Source organism: Triticum dicoccoides, chromosome 6B, assembly GCF_002162155.2.
Source record: "Triticum dicoccoides isolate Atlit2015 ecotype Zavitan chromosome 6B, WEW_v2.0, whole genome shotgun sequence".
Taxonomy (NCBI): domain Eukaryota; kingdom Viridiplantae; phylum Streptophyta; class Magnoliopsida; order Poales; family Poaceae; genus Triticum; species Triticum dicoccoides.
In genome coordinates this window covers 6,391,479-6,410,353 of record NC_041391.1, presented here as the reverse complement: position 1 = coordinate 6,410,353, position 18,875 = coordinate 6,391,479, and the positions used below count along the sequence as shown (strand labels likewise).

The following is an 18,875-nucleotide window of genomic DNA, read 5'->3' as shown; positions in this document are numbered from 1 at the left end:
TTCAAACCAATACGAAGATGACATTTGAAAGTCCATGTTATATTGAACACCAGATGCATTCCATACATTGTGGAAGAGAACCTTCGATAGAAACTTTATGGGATCTTTGATTAAAAAATTGTGTGATCATGTATTTATTATAGCCCTTGCATACCAGCCTTACCAGGTGCACCTTTTTTAGAGGTTCACCGTTGCTTTTGATTACGAGGCACACTTTTTTACACGTACATCATAGCTTTTGCTTATGAGGTGCACCTAGTTCTATGTGCATGACAGAGCACATAAGCCGGCAACAGGAGAGCAACTAACTGAGGGGTACTAATGATCCACAAGTATATGGGATTAATTGTAGCATTTTTGATAAGTAAGAGTGTCGAACCCAACAAGAAGCAGAAAGAAATGACAAGTGGTTTTCAGCAAGCTAATGTCCGCAAGTGCTGAAATAGTAAGTAACAAAATAGTTTGATAGCAAGATAATTTGTCACGAGTAAGTAATGGTAGTAGAAACAAAAGTGTAGCAAGGTAGCTCAATACTTTTGAGGCAAAGGACATGCCAAAGCGGTCTCTTATGATAAGCAAAGTGTTCTTAAGGATACACGGGAATTTCATCTAGTCACATTAATCATGTTGGTTCGATTCGTGTTCGCTACTTTGATAATTTGGTATGTGGGTGGACCGGTGCTTAGGTGTTGTTCTTACTTGAAGAAACCTCCTACTTATGATTAACCCCATTGCAAGCATCCGCAACTACGAGAAAAATATTAAGAATAAATTCTAACCATACCATTAAACTTTTGGATCCAATCGGCCCCTTACGGAATAGCGCATAAACTAGAGTTTAAGTTTTTGTCACTCTCGCAACCCATCATCTAATAACTACTCCATAATGCATTCCCTTAAACCTAAATATGGTGAAGTGTCATGTAGTCGAGGTTCACATGACACCACTAAGGGAATCACAACATACATATCATCAAAATATCGTATACATATCAAGTTCACATGATTATTTGCAACATGATTTCTCCCGTGACCTCAAAAACAAAAGTAACTACTCACAAATGATAATCATGCTCAAGATCAGAGGGGTATTAAATAGCATAATGAATCTGAACATATAATCTTCCATCAAATAAACCATATAATAATCAACTACAAGATGTAATCAACACTAGTAGTCACCCATAAGCACCAATCGATAGTTCTGGTACAAAGATTGAACACAAGAGATGAACTAGGGTATGAGAGGAGATGGTTCTCTTGAAGATGTTGATGGATATTGCCCTCTCCTAGATGGGAGAGTTGTTAATGATGATGATGACGATGATTTCCCCCTCCAGGAGGGAAGTTCCTCCGGCGGAATCACTCGCCAGAGGGCAAAAGTGCTCCTGCCCAAGTTCCGCCTCGAGACGGCGGTGCTTCGTCCCGAAAGTCATGTCCTTATTTTTTCTACAAAATGATTTAAATACCAGAAAAAGGGCACCGGATGTGGGCTGGGCTGAGCACAACCCACCAGGGCGCGCCTGGGGGGCCTGGCGCGCCCTGGTTTCTAGTGCTCATTAGGTGGCCCCCTCCAATAGTTATTTGCTCCAATATTTCTTATTTATTCCATAAAAATCCTCGTGAAGTTTCAGCTCATTTGGAGTTGTGTAGAATAGGTAGCCCGACGTAGCTTTTTCAGGTCCGGATTTCTACCTGCCGGAATTCTCCCTCTTTGTGTGTACCTTGCATATTATGAGATAAGGACACATTAAAATTACTTCAAAAAGCATTATTATGCATAAAAACATTATAAATGACAGTAGGTAAACATGATGGAAAATGGACGTATCAAATCCCCCAAGCTTAGACCTCGCTTATCCATGTGACTACAACCAGTGTCCATGTGAAATTCACCAATTGAAAAGGCCAACAAGTCAATTGTTCAGGTTTGTGTCCCAAGTAAGATTCCTCCACACCTTCCTTGTGGTGGTAAACAATGTCATGTGTAGTGTAAAACACCTGATAGGTGATCAAAGACATGTGCACCGAAATCACATTTAGGAATTCATCACAAAATCTAACCCATTCTCGCGCACATAGTCACCGATGTGTTTATGTTTAGCTAAGTCTAAAACATCTCTACTATTACAAATCATGCCTCTCATCCCACCTTCACCTTCGTGAGTGTTGAGTTTATTTTGAAGAATGTGATTTAGATTTTCACGAAGACATCGCTAAGTGAAAAGACATGGACCCAGGTCTTGAGTCATCTAATCTAACCTCGGTAACCTCACCAATCAAGTGGGATAGAAGCGGACCAACATATGTGGCATATGTCTCCTCCTCCTCCTCTGGGGGTTAGGTAGGGTACTCAAACACTATGGATAAACCTTTAAGTGGTCGATCTTCATACGTTTGAGCACCCCATACAACCGACTCACTTTGTAACATTCTTTCCCAGGCCAAACCAAATCAATAGTTTGAAGAGAAATACAAAGCTATCTTAATTATGCATAAGAAAGTCCAGAGAAGATTCAACTAATATTCATAGATAATCTAATGATAAACCCATAATTCATCGGATCTCAAAAAACGTACCGTAAAAGAAGATTACATCGAATAGCTATACAAGAACATCGAGGAGAACATTGTATTGAAGATCAAAGAGAAAGAAGAAGCCATGTTGTTATTAGATATGGAACAACAGGTCTGTGGTAAACTACTCACACATAATCGGAGGGGCAGCAAGGTTGGTGTACATGCCCTCCATGGTCGAATCCGCCTCCGGCAGAGTACCATAAATGGACTCCAAACGGGATCTAGTGGCTCCGGAACTTGCGATGGTGGAAAAGTATTTTTGGTGTAACCTCTGGTCTACAGAGAATATTTGGATATTTATAGAAGTGAAATTAGGGTTGATAGTGCTGCGAGGCGCCCACAAGCTTTTGGGGCGCGCCCCCCTAGGGCGCGCCCTGCAGGCTTGTGGCCATCCCGTGCTCTTCAGGCCTCCTCCAGAATCTTCCTAGGCGTCTTATGGTCCAAGGAAAACCGTCTACAAGTTTCATTCCGTTTGGACTCTGTTTGGTATTATTTTCTGTAAAGAAAAAAAATAAGGAAAAAACATCAACTGACACTTGGCACTAGGGTAATAAGTTAGTCCCAAAAAATGATATAAAATTGAATAATAATACATATAAAATTAATAGGCAAGTTTGGAGTCCCAAGATTAATAAGTTAGTCCCAAGATTAATAATACATATAAAATTGCACTAGGTTAATAAATTAGTCCCAAGATTGATAATATAATAGCATGGAACAATGAAAAATTATAGATGTGTTGGAGACGTATCATTAATCACGGTGATGGTAATGGCTGTACTGATGGAATAGGCAAGTTAATTGGGCTTCTGGCAGCAGCGGCTGGCAGTCTCGTGCAACAACATGGTTGATGGACTAACGGCTGATCTAGGAGACAACTATCGACCTGGTACATGATAGCTAGTGTACATCGGTGGATCGGCCTCCAATTGTGCGGCGGCGGCGACATGAAGAGAGGGCATATGTGTTTCCTGCGGCAAACAGAGCGATAGTTAGAAAGCAGACCAGGCTCCGAGATATGGCAAGCATCAGCTTGGATCAGGACATAGGGCTTGGAGATATGTCTCTAACGCAATGTATTTTTTGTTAGTTTAATCGGATGGACTTCTCTTTGAAAGATTCCTCCAACCTGTGGTAGAAACTGATCTGTTGGAAGAGATATAGGAGAACTTGAGAGAGAAACATGAGAGAGAGACTACAATTTCTTCAGGTGCTGGGTTTTTACATCGGCGAGAGCCTTATGGGGAGAAAAAGAAGAGATTGAGAGAGAGACGTGAGAGAGAGAGAGACTAATCTACGCAGGTGGGTCTGTGGGTAGGTTTGTGCGTTTTCTTTCCTTTTATATGAAGATTAATCTACGCTGTAATAACTCGGTCGCATTCTGGATGTATGACTAATAAATTCTAATTAATGTTGAAATTTCTAGGGATTGTCTGTTAGGAGTAATCTTGAGTTAGAGTTGTAGTAGGATTACTTGTCTGGCAGGTTGCCGTGTAATTAGATTAGAAACAAAAAGTTTCTTTCTAGCTCGAGCTCCATGGTGCCTTTTATCTAGACCATTGATCCGTTTCGACATTTGTGCTAGAAAGGAGCATCACGAGCCGTGCCGCAGTTCGCTGCAGTATCATTAGCAGGTATTGTCTTGTCCATCTAATCACATGCAGTCCGCTGCATGGGCTTTGTGGCAGAATGGTGCCAGTGGTGCGCAGCGATGTTCGCTACATGGCTACAGGGTCTGGGCTCACTGCTGCAACAGTGGAAGAGAGTGAAAGAGTGGGACAACTAATAAAAAAGTGTAGGGCCGCTAGTGCAAAAGTGGAGAGAGAGGTAGATGTGAGAGTGAGAAAAAAATCGTTCAAAAAAATTTCTTTGAGAGGGAGAGAGAAAGTGCCATGCAAATATTAGGAGAGAGAGGCCAGAGCGTGTATGTTGCATGCAGCAGGTCCTGACACACACTATTCACTCCTGTGACGTTTGGTGTGTGCTGCATGCAATAAGGAGACTGCTCTGTCTTTTTTTATTACAAATGGTCTGACCCTCCTGTAATCAACTGCATGTTTTGCATGTGGGCCTGGCTGAATTGACGCCAATCTCAAGGAATAGGAGGCCAGTGAATGGCACAGATAGAAGGTGCCATGTAGCCCGAGCTACAAAAAACCACCCTCGATTAGGAAGTACTAGTGGGAGAGTTTATGCGTGAGTTCTGGTAGCTAGGAGTCGTAGTAGTAGTAGTCAGCTTAGCACACGACTAGTTCGTATAGGTTTTGGAGTCCATCTAGGAGGCCACGTACGACTAGGATTTGGTTGTCTTGATCGGTCCAGGTTGGTGTCTAGTCAAGTCATAAGATTGTATCATGGAAAATATTGAGAGAAATAAAGAAAATACGGGCACGATACGTGCCCTTGGCTACAAAGATTTCGTGTGCGCTTGTTCGTCGTGATCTAGTGTGATCAATCCTGTGGGCGAGTTCCAACAATTAGTATCAGAGCAAGGTTCGAGTGAAGCTGCGCTTGCCCTGGGGAGGCGATCTACTAGCGCCTCGGCGCGGGCAATATAGTCGTTGGATGGAGCGACGGTTGAGGAGGATCAGGCGATCGGCGTTCATTGGAGCGACAAGGAGGAAGACGGTAGCGGCACTAGCATTGTCACCATCGTCGTCATTCACCGCAGGGATGCATACCAAATGTTCGGCATAATGTATGAGCCAATTGAAAGATCCGCTAAATTTAGGGGATCAGCTAGAAACAATCAAAAATTAGAGAAGTAAAAATACTCCTATAAAGAATATTCGGCCATCTACTATTCTAAATTTCAGGGGATCGACTATAGATGGCCTAATATATGATCTCGGTTTCTCAACGAATGACCACTCAAAGTTGTTGTGCTGTAGTTCTCATCGACGAGTTAAAGAATGCGTGGTTGTTTCCGTACATGAAAAACAAAAGTCAACCTTTCGACGCACTATGTCAGATATCACTTGATTTGCCATGTCATGGAGACTTAAACTAATGACCCGTTATGCTGTTGGCATCCGCTGTTTATTCCATGATAAAACTGATCAACTATATCTTGAGTTGCCATGTGATGGAGACTTAAACTAATGAGCCGTTACCCTGTTGCCAGCTGTTGGCATCAGCAGTTTATTCCATAATATAATTGGTGAATTGCTCTAGAGTCCCGGTTCAGGCTTTTGTGTCGTATTATTATACAAAATTGTGGAGTGAACTGTTCCATATCACTAATGAATATTGCGTTGAAAACCGGCCCATCAGGGTTTAAGTCCTACACTAGGCACTAGTGCTCGCACTTTTCTAGATTTATTGTTTCAGACTTTTAGGCGATATTCATTCATTGAAAGTCTAGAGAAGACATTCCTGTTGACTACAAGGTGTCTATGATGATTATCTATTCTAAGATGTTGTGTCAGTTAAGTATCTTGTAGGTGCTCGTAGAGGTACCGTGTGCATGCGTTTCTTCATAAGAATAAGGGTATATGCTTATGTGAGGATGTGCGATTGTATTAAAAGAAAACTATTCTGTTATTTTGGTCCAAGCTATTGCTTGTTCCACTCTGCATGACAACACTTCCTCCATTACGTCCTTGCCAGCCATTTCGTCAAACCATATAAGATACAAAAAAAATATTACGATCTACAATGACATCGGCCAAATCAGGACAGCCCAAACTCGTTACTTCCAAGCCGCATTTGGTTGCTCCTCCCTCTCTGCCATGGCTGTGCGGTGTGGTGGTGCGGTGCCTCGCAACATGTCTTTTGTGCTTCTTCGGTAGCTTGCCAGGGTCCGCAACTCTTGGCTAGTTAGGCTAGATCTGACTTGCTCGGCGAACCAGATCAGGTTTTCTAAATGGTGGGTTAAATGAAAAGTGCATGAAAACTCCCAAAATGGTATATGCTTTGATTGATTTTCTCCACGATACTTCATCATACCATAGCATGCATAATTAGTTGTTTTTAATATTTACTATGAATATTTTGATGTCATAATATATAAAATGGTGCCATCAGTATGCATGTTTCTCTACGAACAACCACTCAAAGTTGTTGTGATGTAGTAGTTCTTATCGACTAGCTAAATAATGCAAGGATGTTCCCGGATTTAATAGAAAAACATAAGTACAATGACTTTCGAACATACTCTTCAGGTCCAAACAAAGCTTTGTTGACTTATACCTCTAGATGCGAAAAAATACAACATTGCAGTCCAATACACAAGACACAAAATGTGAAGAATTTCTTGTAGAAATGACGAAATGTGAACTGAGCATATGTTTCATTGCTGACTGACCGGAACGACGATTTGTCTCAGTCGGGACTTGATGGAGAACGACACCATCGGAAACAATACAGAGCGTTGTTTCGGTACACCCCTCCTCACCAACCGTATAAGGGCAATATGGTCATTTGTGAAGGAAATATTCCCTAGAGGCAATAATAAAGTTGTTGTTTTATATTTTCTTATTTCATGATAAATGTTTATTGTTCATGCTAGAATTGTATTAACCGGAAACTTGATACATGTGTGGATAAATAGACAAAATACCGTCTCCCTAGTAAGCCTCTACTAGACTAGCTCGTTGATCAAAGATGGTTAAGTTTCCTAACTATAGACATGTGTTGTCATTTACCACACTGTAGAAAATTTATCAGAGCTTACTATGCAAAAAGTTTCAATGTTTAATCACATTCCGACTTTTCTCAAGAAGTTTTGCAACATCGACAAACTTTCTGTTTTGAAATAGCAACTCATATCATGTGATGAATAAAAACATAGCTCCAAGTGAGTTTAGCGATAATGTTGAAGATGAAAGAGGGGATGCCTTCCGGGGCATCCCCAACCTTAGTTGCTTGGATCTTCCTTGAATATTAACTTGGGGTGCCTAGGGCATCCCCAAGCTTAGGATCTTGTCACTCCTTATTCTCCTCATATCGATATCTCATCACCCAAAACTTGAAAACTTCAATCACACAAAACTTAACAGAACTTCGTGAGATAGGTTAGTATGATAAAGCAAATCATTCACTTTGTTACTGTCAAAGACAAGAGTCATAATTGTTCACACACAATGCCTATTGTACCTTATAATTTCCACAATATATTTTGAGCAATATAAGCTATGGGAACTAGGAAACAAGCAAACTATGCATTGAAAACAGAATCTGTCAAAAACAGAATAGTCTGTAATGATATGGAAAACAACCATACTTCTGCTACTCCAAAAATTCTGAAAAATTAGGAAAACGTGGGGAATTCATATATCTATCACCTGTAAAAAATTCACCTCAAAAGCACGTTCCAGTGAATTTTTAAAATTCCTGGACTCGGCGCAAAAGTTTCTGTTTTTGCATAGAATCAAGTCAACTATCATCCATACGATCCCAAATGCTTTACTTGGCACTTTATTGAAACAAAAGGTATAAAACATGATTAATACAGTAGCATGATCATGTAAACACACAAAAACATTAGGTAAAAGGGTTGGTTGTCTCCCAACAAGCGCTTTTTTTAAATGCCTTTTAGCTAGGCATGATGATTTCAATGATGCTCACATAAAATATAAGAATTGAAACATAAATATAGCATCATGAAGCATATGACTAGCACATTTCAGTCTAGCCCACTTCCTATTCATAGTGATTTTGTGAGCAAATAACTTTTGGGACAAGAATCAACTAGCATAGGATGGCAAAACAAGTGCAACTTCAAAACTTTCAACACATAGAGGAAACTTAATATTGTTGCAACACCTACAAGCATATGTTCCTCTCTCATAGTAATTTTCAGTAGAATCATGAATTAATTAAACAATATAGACATCACATAAAGCATTCTTTTCAGATCCACAAGCAGAGAAATTTTACTACTCTCCACATAAGAAAATTTATTCTCATAAATAGTAGTGGGAGCAAATTCAACCAAATAACTATCATGTGATTGAAAATTAAAATCATGATGAAAAGTTCCATGGTTATTATTATTCAATATAGCAAACATGTCATCACCATAATCATCATAGATAGGAGGCATGCTTTCATCATAGTAAATATTCTCATCAATACTTGGGGACTAAAAATATCATCTTCATCAAACATAACATCCCCAAGCTTATGGCTTTGCATATCATTAAGCATTATGGATATTCAAAGAATTCATACTAACAACATTGCAATCATGCTCATCATTCAAAGATTTTATGTCAAACATTTTATTGAATTCTTCTTCTATCAATTGAGCATAATTTTCCAATCCATCATTTTCATGAAAGACATTATAAAGACGAATAATATGAGACCACCTCAATTCCATTTTTTTATAGTTTTCTTTTATAAACCAAACTAGTGATAAAAAAGAAACTAAAAGATTCTATTGCAAGATCTAAATATATAACTTCATGTACTCACATCCCCAGCAATGGCGCCAGAAAAGAGCTTGATGTCTACTACGCAACTTTATTCTTGTAGACTCGTGTTGGGCCTCCAAGCACAGAGTTTTGTAGTACATAGAAAATTTCTATCAAGTGGATGACCTAAGATTTATCAATCCATGGGAGGCGTAGAAGGAAGATAGTCTCTCTCAAGCAACCCTGCAATCAAATACAAGAAATCTCTTGTGTCCCCAACAGACACAATACAATGGCAAATTGTATAGGTGCACTAGTTCGGCGAAGAGATGGTGCTAAAAGTGTAGCATGAATAGTAGATATGAGTGTTCGTAATGCAAACAATAAAAAACAGCAAGGTAGTAAGTAGTAAAACAGAGCACAAACGGTATTGCAATGATGGAAAATGAGGCCTAGGGTGCATACTTTCACTAGTGCAATCTCTCAAAATGCTAACATAGTTGGATCATATGATTATCCCTGAAAGTGTAATAAAGATTCACTCCCAAGTTCCTATTAGCGGAGAACAAAAGATAGAAATTGTTTGTAGGGTATGAAACCACCTCAAACCTATTCTTTCCGATCAATCTATCCTAGAGTTCGTACTAAAATAACATAAAGTTATTCTTTCCGATCAATCTAACCAAGAGTTCATACTAAAATAACACCACATGACACACATCAACCAACTCTAATGTCACCTAGATACTCCAATGTGACCACAAGTATCCGTGATTTAATTCTACGATATGCATCGCACAACTTCTTGATCATAATTTTCAATCCACACAAAGAACTACAAGGGGACCCAAAAGTTTCTATCAGAGAAAAGATAAGAAAAACGTTCATCAACCCTATGCATAAATTATCCAATGTCCCCTCGGGAATCCACAAGTTGAGTGCCATAACATACATCAAGTAAATCACTATGATACCCCATTGTCACCTCAAGTATTCATACCGCAAGACATACATCATGTTTTCTCAGATCTGAACATTCAATCCGACAAGACAAAACTTCTAAGGGTAAAAATTCAATTCATCACAACAAGTGTAGAGAGGGGAGAAACATCATATGATTCATCTATGTTAACAAAGCCCGCGATACATCAAGATCGTGACATCTCAAGATCATGAGATAGAGAGATTAAACACATAGCTACTGGTACAAACCCTCAGCCCCGAAGGTGGACTACTCCCTCCTCATCATGGTGGCCGCCGGGATGATGAAGATGGCCAACGATGATGATCTCCTCCTCTGGCAGGGTGCCTAAGCGGGCTCCCGATTGGTTTTCGGTGGCTACAGAGGCTTGCGGCGGTGGAACTTCTGATCTAGGTTCTCCGTGAGGGATTTTGGAATATTTGAGAATTTATAAGGCAGAGAGGGGGTGCGGGAGGCCACCGAGGTGGGCACAACCCACCGGGGCATGCCTGGGGGCCTAGGCGCGCCCTTGTGGGTTGTGCCCCCCTCGGGGCACCACCCAGGTGCTGCTCTGGACCATTGGTTGTCTTCTGGTCCATAAAAAAATCCACAAAAAGTTTCACAGCGTTTGGACTCCGTTTGATATTGATTACCTGCGATGTAAAAAGCAAGCAAAAACAGCAACTCACACTGAGCACTGGGTCGATAAGTTAGTCCCAAAATATGATATAAATTTGCTATAAAATGATTGTAAAACATCTAAGAATGATAATATAACAGCATGAATACTCCATAAATTGTAGATACATTGGAGACATATCAGATACGCAAGGAGTCGTGCCAGTTTGCATGGTCAGTTGTCGTTGCGTCTGTGAGTCGTCGTCGTGTCAGAGTGCTAGTCTTCGTGATGATTTGTTGGAGTTGAAGCAGTGTGCACGGTGTTCCGTGAGTCATGTCCATGTCCTCATGGAGCGTCCTGGTTGCGGCCAGTGTGGGTTCGGTGTGTTGCCGAAGGAGGATGATTGTAGGCGAATCCATCGTAAAGCGAGAAGGTGTGCGAGTAGTGGAGACTGGATCTACTTCAAGCAAGTACAAGGAGTATGGTGCGAACCGAGTGCAAGGCAGCAGTCAAGAGCAAGAGATGTGCGCAGCATGTTTCCAGGTGGATGATACTCATTGTACGGATGTGACAGTTGAAGATCATGGTTGGCGTGTAGAGGGATAGTGACCAGTTAAATTGAACGGCGTGAAGATTGATGATGCGTCTAGTCCTGCATGTTGCACGCGTAGATGCGACCTTGTGGGCTGGTAGTCCGGATTGTACTTTGAAGTTTGGATTGACAAGTCGCGAAGCTGCAAGAGTCAAGTCGAGAGGAAGCACAAGGAGATGACATGCCAAGATTAGGGGGAGATTGTTAGGAGTAATCTTGAGTTAGAGTTGTAGTAGGATTACTTGTCCGGCAGGTTGCTGTGTAATTAGATTAGGAAGTACTAGTCGGAGAGTTTATGCGTGAGTTCTGGTAGCTAGGAGTCGTAGTAGTAGTAGTAGTCAGCTTAGTACATGACTAGTCCGTATATGTTTTTGAGTCCATCTAGGAGGTCACGTACGACTAGCATTAGGTTGTCTTGGTCGGTCCAGATTGGTGGCTGTGTGTGTATATATATATAGCCAAGTCACAAGATTGTACCGTGGAAAATATTGAGAGGAATAAAGAAAATACAGGCACGATACGTGTCCTTGGCCACAAGTTTTCTTGTGCGCGTGTTCATCGTGATCTGATGTGATCGGTTATGTTGGTGAGTTCCAATAGTGCCTAAGTAATATATGTATAGGTGTAGGTATATAGGAGTATATTAGTATAGATAGATACTCCCTCCCATCGAAAAAGCTTGTCCTCAAATAAATGTATCTATCACTAACTCCATTGGAGAGACACTTGGGACAAGCTTTTTCGGGGATGACAGGTATAGAGGTATAAAGGTGTAGATAAATAGTAGATTGATAGATATATAAATAGATAGATAGATACTCCCCTAGCTAGCGACCAAACCGGCAGCTCTACCATATTCATTCCTCTTTACACAGCGCGCGCCACCATGCAGCTCGCCACTCTGTGCACCGACCCGTTCGTGATATGCAGCACCTTCGTGTGCCTCTTACTCCATCTAGCGCTTCGCTCCCTGAACCCCAGCTCCGTCTCCGGCCGCCGGCTTCCACCAGGACCTCGTGGCGTCCCGGTCCTCGGCGCGCTGCCGCTGGTCGGCCCGGCCCCTCACTCGGGTCTCGCGGCGCTGGCGCGCAAGTATGGCCCCGTCATGTACTTGAAGATGGGCACCTGCGGCGTGGTGGTGGCCTCGTCGCCCTCCGCCGCACGGACGTTCCTCAAGGCGCTGGACGAGCGGTTCGCGAACCGGCCGCCGGTGGCCAGCGCCGAGGACATGTCGTACGGGTGCCAGAACATGGTGTTCGCCAACTACGGGCCCAAGTGGAAGCTGTTGCGGAAGCTGTCCAGCGTGCACCTCCTCGGGGCTAGCGCGGTCGCGGGATGGGCGAGCGTGCGCCGCGACGAGGCCGGCCGCGCGCTGCGTGCCGTCCTGGAGGCCGCGGACGCCGGGCGGCCCGTCGTCGTGCCCGAGATGCTCGTGTGCGCGCTAGCCAACATCGTGGGCCAGATCACCGTCAGCAAGCGGGTGTTCGACGCGCAGGGCGACGAGTCCAGCACCTACGAGGAGATGATCAAGTCGCTCCTCACCGGCACGGGGCTCTTCAACATCAGCGACTTCGTGCCGGCGCTGTCGCGGCTGGACCTGCAGGGCGTGCAGGCCAAGCTGCGTCGGATCCACATCCAGTTCGACGGGCTCGTCACCAAGTGGCTGGCCGAGCACACGGCGACGGCCCAGGACCGTCTCAGGGAGGGCCGCCTCGACTTCGTGGACAAGCTCCGTGCCATCAACGACGACGAGGGGGCCGAGACCATCACCGAGGTCAACATCAAGGGCCTCATCACTGTAAGCCCCTACCCCACCCCGCCTACACTTCCATCTTCTTCTCAACAGCTGGCTGGTGTTTGAAAACTGCTGCAACATATTTCTTTGTTTTTTCTTTACCAAACATATTTCTTTGTTTTTTTTATGAATTTAACATATTTCTTTGTTGTTGGTGGAATGCGACGGTAAGGATATAATTAAGCAATCGTTGAAATGACTTAAGCAACCAAACCACTACAAATAATCCATGTGGTGCGCTAATTTCTTCTGCTGACGAGTTTGCATTAGCTGACCATATACTACTGTAGGAAATATCTTTGATGCGTCAATTGACACAAAGGGGATATCCCTATACGTGCCATATGGTTAGACAAGGGCTAAAAGCAGTTTTTGAAATATGGAGCAAATTTGAGAACTTGGAAGGCCCATATTTCTTGAAATAAATCACAGATAAATATTCCGTTTGAACATGTAACTTTTTTCGTCATTATATCTTCGAAAAACCCCAAGATTAAATATGCTTTGACAGTTTAGATGAATGGTCGGAACCACATGAAACTCAATGAAATTTTATGGTGAACACCGGAACATGGTAAATGAACGGTAACACACTCATACAAAATGAAACATTATAGTGCGCTCCAAAACAGAACGAAACCCAACAAAATTGGTCTGAGGACAATTGGAAGACATCAAAACTTTGTGGCACCAAGCTCTAGATTATGAGTCTTTTAATTTTGCTCCTATACTTGATGAAAACCAACAAAAACTGGTTGAAACACACTGAAATACAATGAAACATTGTTGTGTGCATAAAGTAAAAATAGGGTAGCACGCTCGAATGAAAATTGATAAATACTATTTATATTTTATAAAAGAAAGCAAATTTGCAGAATTCAAGTTCAAATTGCATTAAAACACAATTAAACATTGTGGTGAACTCTGGAAATGAGTGAACCTTGAAAGTTTTAAATAAAAATGATAGTCAAATTTTTATTGTATGTTTTAAGAAAAACACCTTGCAAGAATATATTCAATATCGGTCTTGTTTTAAATATCTCCTTTGGAATTATCCCAATTGTTCAGAATGTAAATTAAGCATATGCTTAAAAAATATTATCAGCCATCTAAATTATTTAGATAAAAAAGAAGAGAGAAGACATTTGTAAGATAGAGATGTACTTCACCGGTCAAAAAAAAAAGATATAGGGACGTACTAGAAGTGGTGGGCCAGTGGGGCCATGCAGTCGGCAGGACAGTGTTCTCAAGCATTGGATAACGTACATTACATAGCAATCTCCCACGATTTGTGGAGACAGGAGGTATGATGATATGTGAGGTGGTTATACATAATACAGAAACAGAAACTGATTTGGATGTCTTTTGAGTCACGATGAAAGCTGGATGCATATATTGGATATCCTGTGCATGATAGAGAGTCCACTCTTGAATACATACAAGCATTCACATGAAAAAACTTAACGTGTAGTACCACTTGGGATTTTAAATCCGTGCGTGCATGCTTGCAGGACATGTTCACGGCCGGGACGGACACGTCGTCGATCATCGTGGAGTGGGCAATGGCGGAGATGATCAAAAGCCCGTCTATCATGGCACGCGCCCAGGAGGAGATGGACCGTGTCATCGGTCGTGACCGCCGTCTCGAGGAATCCGACATTGCCAACCTCCCCTACCTGCAAGCTATATGCAAAGAGGCCATGCGCCTCCACCCCTCCACGCCGCTCAGCCTCCCGCACTTCTCCTTTGAGGAGTGCGAGGTCGATGGACACCATGTCCCTGCCAACACGCGGCTCATCATCAACATCTGGGCCATCGGCCGGGACCCGGCCGCATGGGAGGATCCCTTGGAATTCCGGCCAGAGCGGTTCCTGTCAGGGCCGGCGGCCAAGATCGACCCGATGGGGAACAATTTCGAAATGATCCCGTTTGGCGCCGGTAGAAGGATATGTGCTGGGATGCTGGCCGGAATGGTGTTTGTGCAGTACTTCCTGGGAATGCTGGTGCACGCATTTGAGTGGCGGCTCCCAGACGGAGAGGATAAGGTGGACATGGCTGAGACCTTCGGGCTGGCACTACCCAAGACCATCCCGCTCAAGGTCTTCGTCAAGCCGCGGCTTGTGCCAGCCGCATACACATGATTGTTCGCATCTCGGAAATTCATGACGATCGCCTCGCTCGGTGTAGTGTTTTATGTTTGTGGTGACCCAAGCTTTGTGTTGGATGTGCACATACATACTTTAGTCACATTGTACATTTACCTTCCTCACAAAATAAAACATGTACCTACATTAGGCAGTCAAAAGAGTACAATTGCCTGTTTTTATCGGGAACGGATTACTTCATCATTATCGATATCTCAAGCAATGAATGCAACGGAAACAGGTCCCGGAAGCGTTTTGAGAATTCCGGAAAGGTAAAATATGTATCCGAAAAGGTTTGGTCAATTTATTGAAAGCACGAAAGGTTCTTAAAAACTTCCAAAAAAATCTGGAAGGGTGTACAGGGAAAACACCCTTCAAGTTGGTTGCCCTTTGCCATCCTCCTGCTGGAAAGCTTTGCCGACTGTTACACTCTGGCAAATGCTCCACCTGTCAGTCGCTATGACCTCATGCTGTTTATGCCAAGTGCTAGCAGAGAAAAGTCTACAAAGACTTCTGGACGTGTCAGTCTCTAGGAGGTCTTGCATGTGTTTGCGGAGCGCTAGATAGCAGGAACTCGAACAATATTTTCAGCATTTTATATAAGAAAATGAAAAAAATGTTTGCCAATCATGCCTTGGGAGACACTTGGTAAATGGAGCCCGCCACCAGCCGCTGATGGGAGGAACACATGGTTAGTCCTTTGTCGAGTTCTTTCTCGCATGTACTCCACAAAGTGCGGAGTTTGCGGAACGCTAGGTCTTGGCGAGTTTTTTTTTCGTGTCCTTGGGAAAGATCTTCCTTTGCAAGCGCTAGGTCTTTGCTGTGTTTTTTGCCCCATGCATTCGGCTTTCTTTTGCTTTGCCTAGAGCGTGATAAAATGAACTCGGCAAACATCAGACACTGACCAAAGTTGTGGATTAGAGTAGTGAGCATCCATTAGAAATACGACAATGATTAGTCGGGGGGTCTAAAATACGTGAAGGCGTAGGTTATGCTTTAGGTACTCCATCCGGTCGTACACAATCTCATTCTAGAAATCAAATTTTCTTTCCAAATATCATCAGACGAAAGTTGGAAGCCATAGCACCACTTTGCCATTAAGTTAATTTGTGAATAAAAATTCATATAACTTAATTTCTGTATATATCATCTGATTAGCTATGTGTGGTAGACCCTTAGATCCGTACGTTGTTCCAGATATTGTCCTCCGCATTTGATTCAGTAATATACATGAACAATTGCCTTCTAGATTCCTGGCCGGTCCTAGTAATTTTGTGGTCATAAAACATGTCTCGTGTTACTCCATGGATGATTCCATCATTTTTCTCAAGCGTTTTTGGTGTCATCCTGCAAGCCTTCGCTTTCTCAATTACGTTAACGTTATCATCTAATATATGTTCTCAGTTTCTCACCCAACGACCACTCAAAGTATTCGTGTTGTAGTTCTCATCGATGAGCTAAATAATGCGTGGTTGTTCCCTGATATGAAGAAAAAAAAAACACAAGTCAACTATCAATGCATCAATTCAGACATCAGATGATTTGCCAGGTGATGAAGCCTTAAACTAATGAGCTGTTACGCTGTTGATTCTATAATATACTTGACCAACTGCTCCAAAGTATCGTATCATTTTCCTATAAATAAATAGTTGATCTCCAGTAACATATTTATCTGAACATTACCCGCAAAAAAAAACATATTTTATTTGAACATGCAATTATACCACCTCATTAAACAATTATGAATGGATAAAGCCCCACCTCAACATGCAAGATGCATGCAAAAAGACTAAAATGCCTTAACTACTCCCTTCGTTCCTAAATATAAGTCTTTTTAGAGATTCCAATACGGATTACAGACGGACAAAATAAGTGAACCTACACTCTAAAACATGTCTATATACATCTGTATGTAGTCCGCATTGAGATACCTACAAAGACTAATATTAAGAAATGGAGGGAATATTATGCTACTTATATTCAATATATTTTTTATAATTGCATGTATTTTTTTACTTCTTATATATTATTAATTAAAATATTTATGTTCATATAATGCAATGTTTTACTGAATATATAGTTCTAGTTCTTATATTATTAACAAATCAAATACAAATTCAAGTTCCAAATTGATATTTCCTCACGTAAGCAATAAACCGCTTGTCGGTGGCGATGATGTTGTACATCACGGTGAGCCTCGACATGGCAATCATCCTCACCTCCTACTTGTTGGTCATGGGCCAAAGCATGGACCAGTTGTGGCCGGCAAACTCCATGCGCCCGTCATAGATGGGTAATAGCTCGCCCTTGTAGTTCGTGCACTGGTCGTTGAAGTCGGCGACGGTGATCAGCACGAACACATCCAGCACGTGCTGTGAAATCGCCACCAGCATCACCGGTGTATCACCGGAGTTGGAGTAGGAGGAGCGGGAGTGGCCCCAGCATCACAGGTGTTGTCACCATCGTCGCGCTCACCGCAGAGAGGCATACCAAGTGTTCGACGAAATACATGAGCCAATTGTAAACTCTGCTAAATTTTGGAGATCAACTAGAAACGAACAAAAATTAGAGAAGGAAAATACTCCTCTAAAAAATACTCGGCCATTTATTATTCTAAAGTTTAGGGGATCGGCTCGAGATATTCTACTATATGATCTCAGTTTTTCAGCGAAGGACTACTCAAAGTTGTTGCACGGTAGTACTCATCGACGAGCTAAAGAATGCGTGGAATTTTCAGGACATGGTAAAAACGCAAGTCAGATATCACTTGATTTGCCATGTGATGGAGACTTCAACTAATCAGTCGTTACGCTGTTGCCAGCTGTTGGCTTCCACAATTTATTTCATAATATATGGTCAAGTTCTCTAGAGTCCCGGTCCAAGCTTTTGTGTCGTATGGTTATACAAAATTGTGGTAGGTAACCTGTCCAATGTCATTAATAACTAGTCTGTTCAAAATGGGCCCACCAGGGTTTAAGTCCTAAACTTGGCACTAGTTCTCGCACTTTTCTAAATTTATTTCTAACTTTTCGGCAATATTCGTTCACTGAAAGTTTGCAAGACGTTCCCGTCGACTACAATGTGTCTATGATAACTGTCTATCCTAAGATGTATTGCCACTTCAGTATCTTCGAGATGCTCATAGAGGTAACGTGTGCACGCATGTGTTCATAAGAATAAGTGTATATGCTTATGTGAGGATGTGCGATTGTATTAAAAAAACTATTCTGTTATTTTGGTTCAAGCTGTTGCTTGTTCCACTCCCCATGACAACACTTCCTCCATTCTGTCCTTGCCAGCCATTTTTCAAACCACATAAGATACAAAAAAAAAGATTACGATCTGCAATGACATCGGCCTAATCCGGATAGCCCGAACTCGTTACTTCCAAGCCGGCTTTGATTGCTCCTCCCTCTCAGCCATGGCTGTGTAGTGTGGTGGTGCGGTGCCTCGCGACATGTCTTTTGTGCTTCTTCGGAAGCCTGCCAGGGTCTGCTTCTCTTGCCAAGTTAGGCTAGATCTGACTCGCTCGACGAACCAGATCAGGTTTTCAAAATGGTGGGTTAAATGAAAAGTCGCATGAAAACTTCCAAAATGATATGTGCTTTGACTGATTTTCTCCATGATACTACATCATCTCATAGCATGTCTAATTGGTTGTTTTCAAAATTTATTGTGAATATTTTGATGCCATAATATATAAAATGGTGCCATCAGTATGCATGTTTCTCTATCGAACAACCACTCAAAGTTGTTTTGATGTAGTAGTTCTTATCGACTAGCTAAATAATGCAAGGATGTTCCCAGATTTAATAGAAAAACATA

General features: G+C 42.1%; 1 protein-coding gene across 1 annotated transcript; it reads left to right on the top strand.

Annotated features, from left to right (window-relative positions):
- The first annotated feature begins 11,952 nt into the window (after positions 1 to 11,952).
- Positions 11,953 to 15,234, top strand: LOC119325713 (flavonoid 3',5'-hydroxylase 1-like). Its single transcript, XM_037599446.1, has 2 exons — positions 11,953 to 12,909; positions 14,418 to 15,234. The coding sequence occupies exons 1-2, from the start codon at positions 11,998 to 12,000 to the stop codon at positions 15,045 to 15,047; spliced, it is 1,542 nt and encodes a 513-aa protein (XP_037455343.1). The 5' UTR covers positions 11,953 to 11,997; the 3' UTR covers positions 15,048 to 15,234.
- Positions 15,235 to 18,875: the final 3,641 nt, after the last annotated feature.

Excerpts from the sequence above, each read along its gene's own strand:
- LOC119325713 (XM_037599446.1), top strand. The coding sequence starts at position 11,998 with ATGCAGCTCGCCACTCTGTGCACCGACCCGTTCGTGATATGCAGCACC. Across the intron at positions 12,910-14,417 it reads ACATCAAGGGCCTCATCACT|GACATGTTCACGGCCGGGAC; the intron begins GTAAGCCCCTAC and ends GCATGCTTGCAG.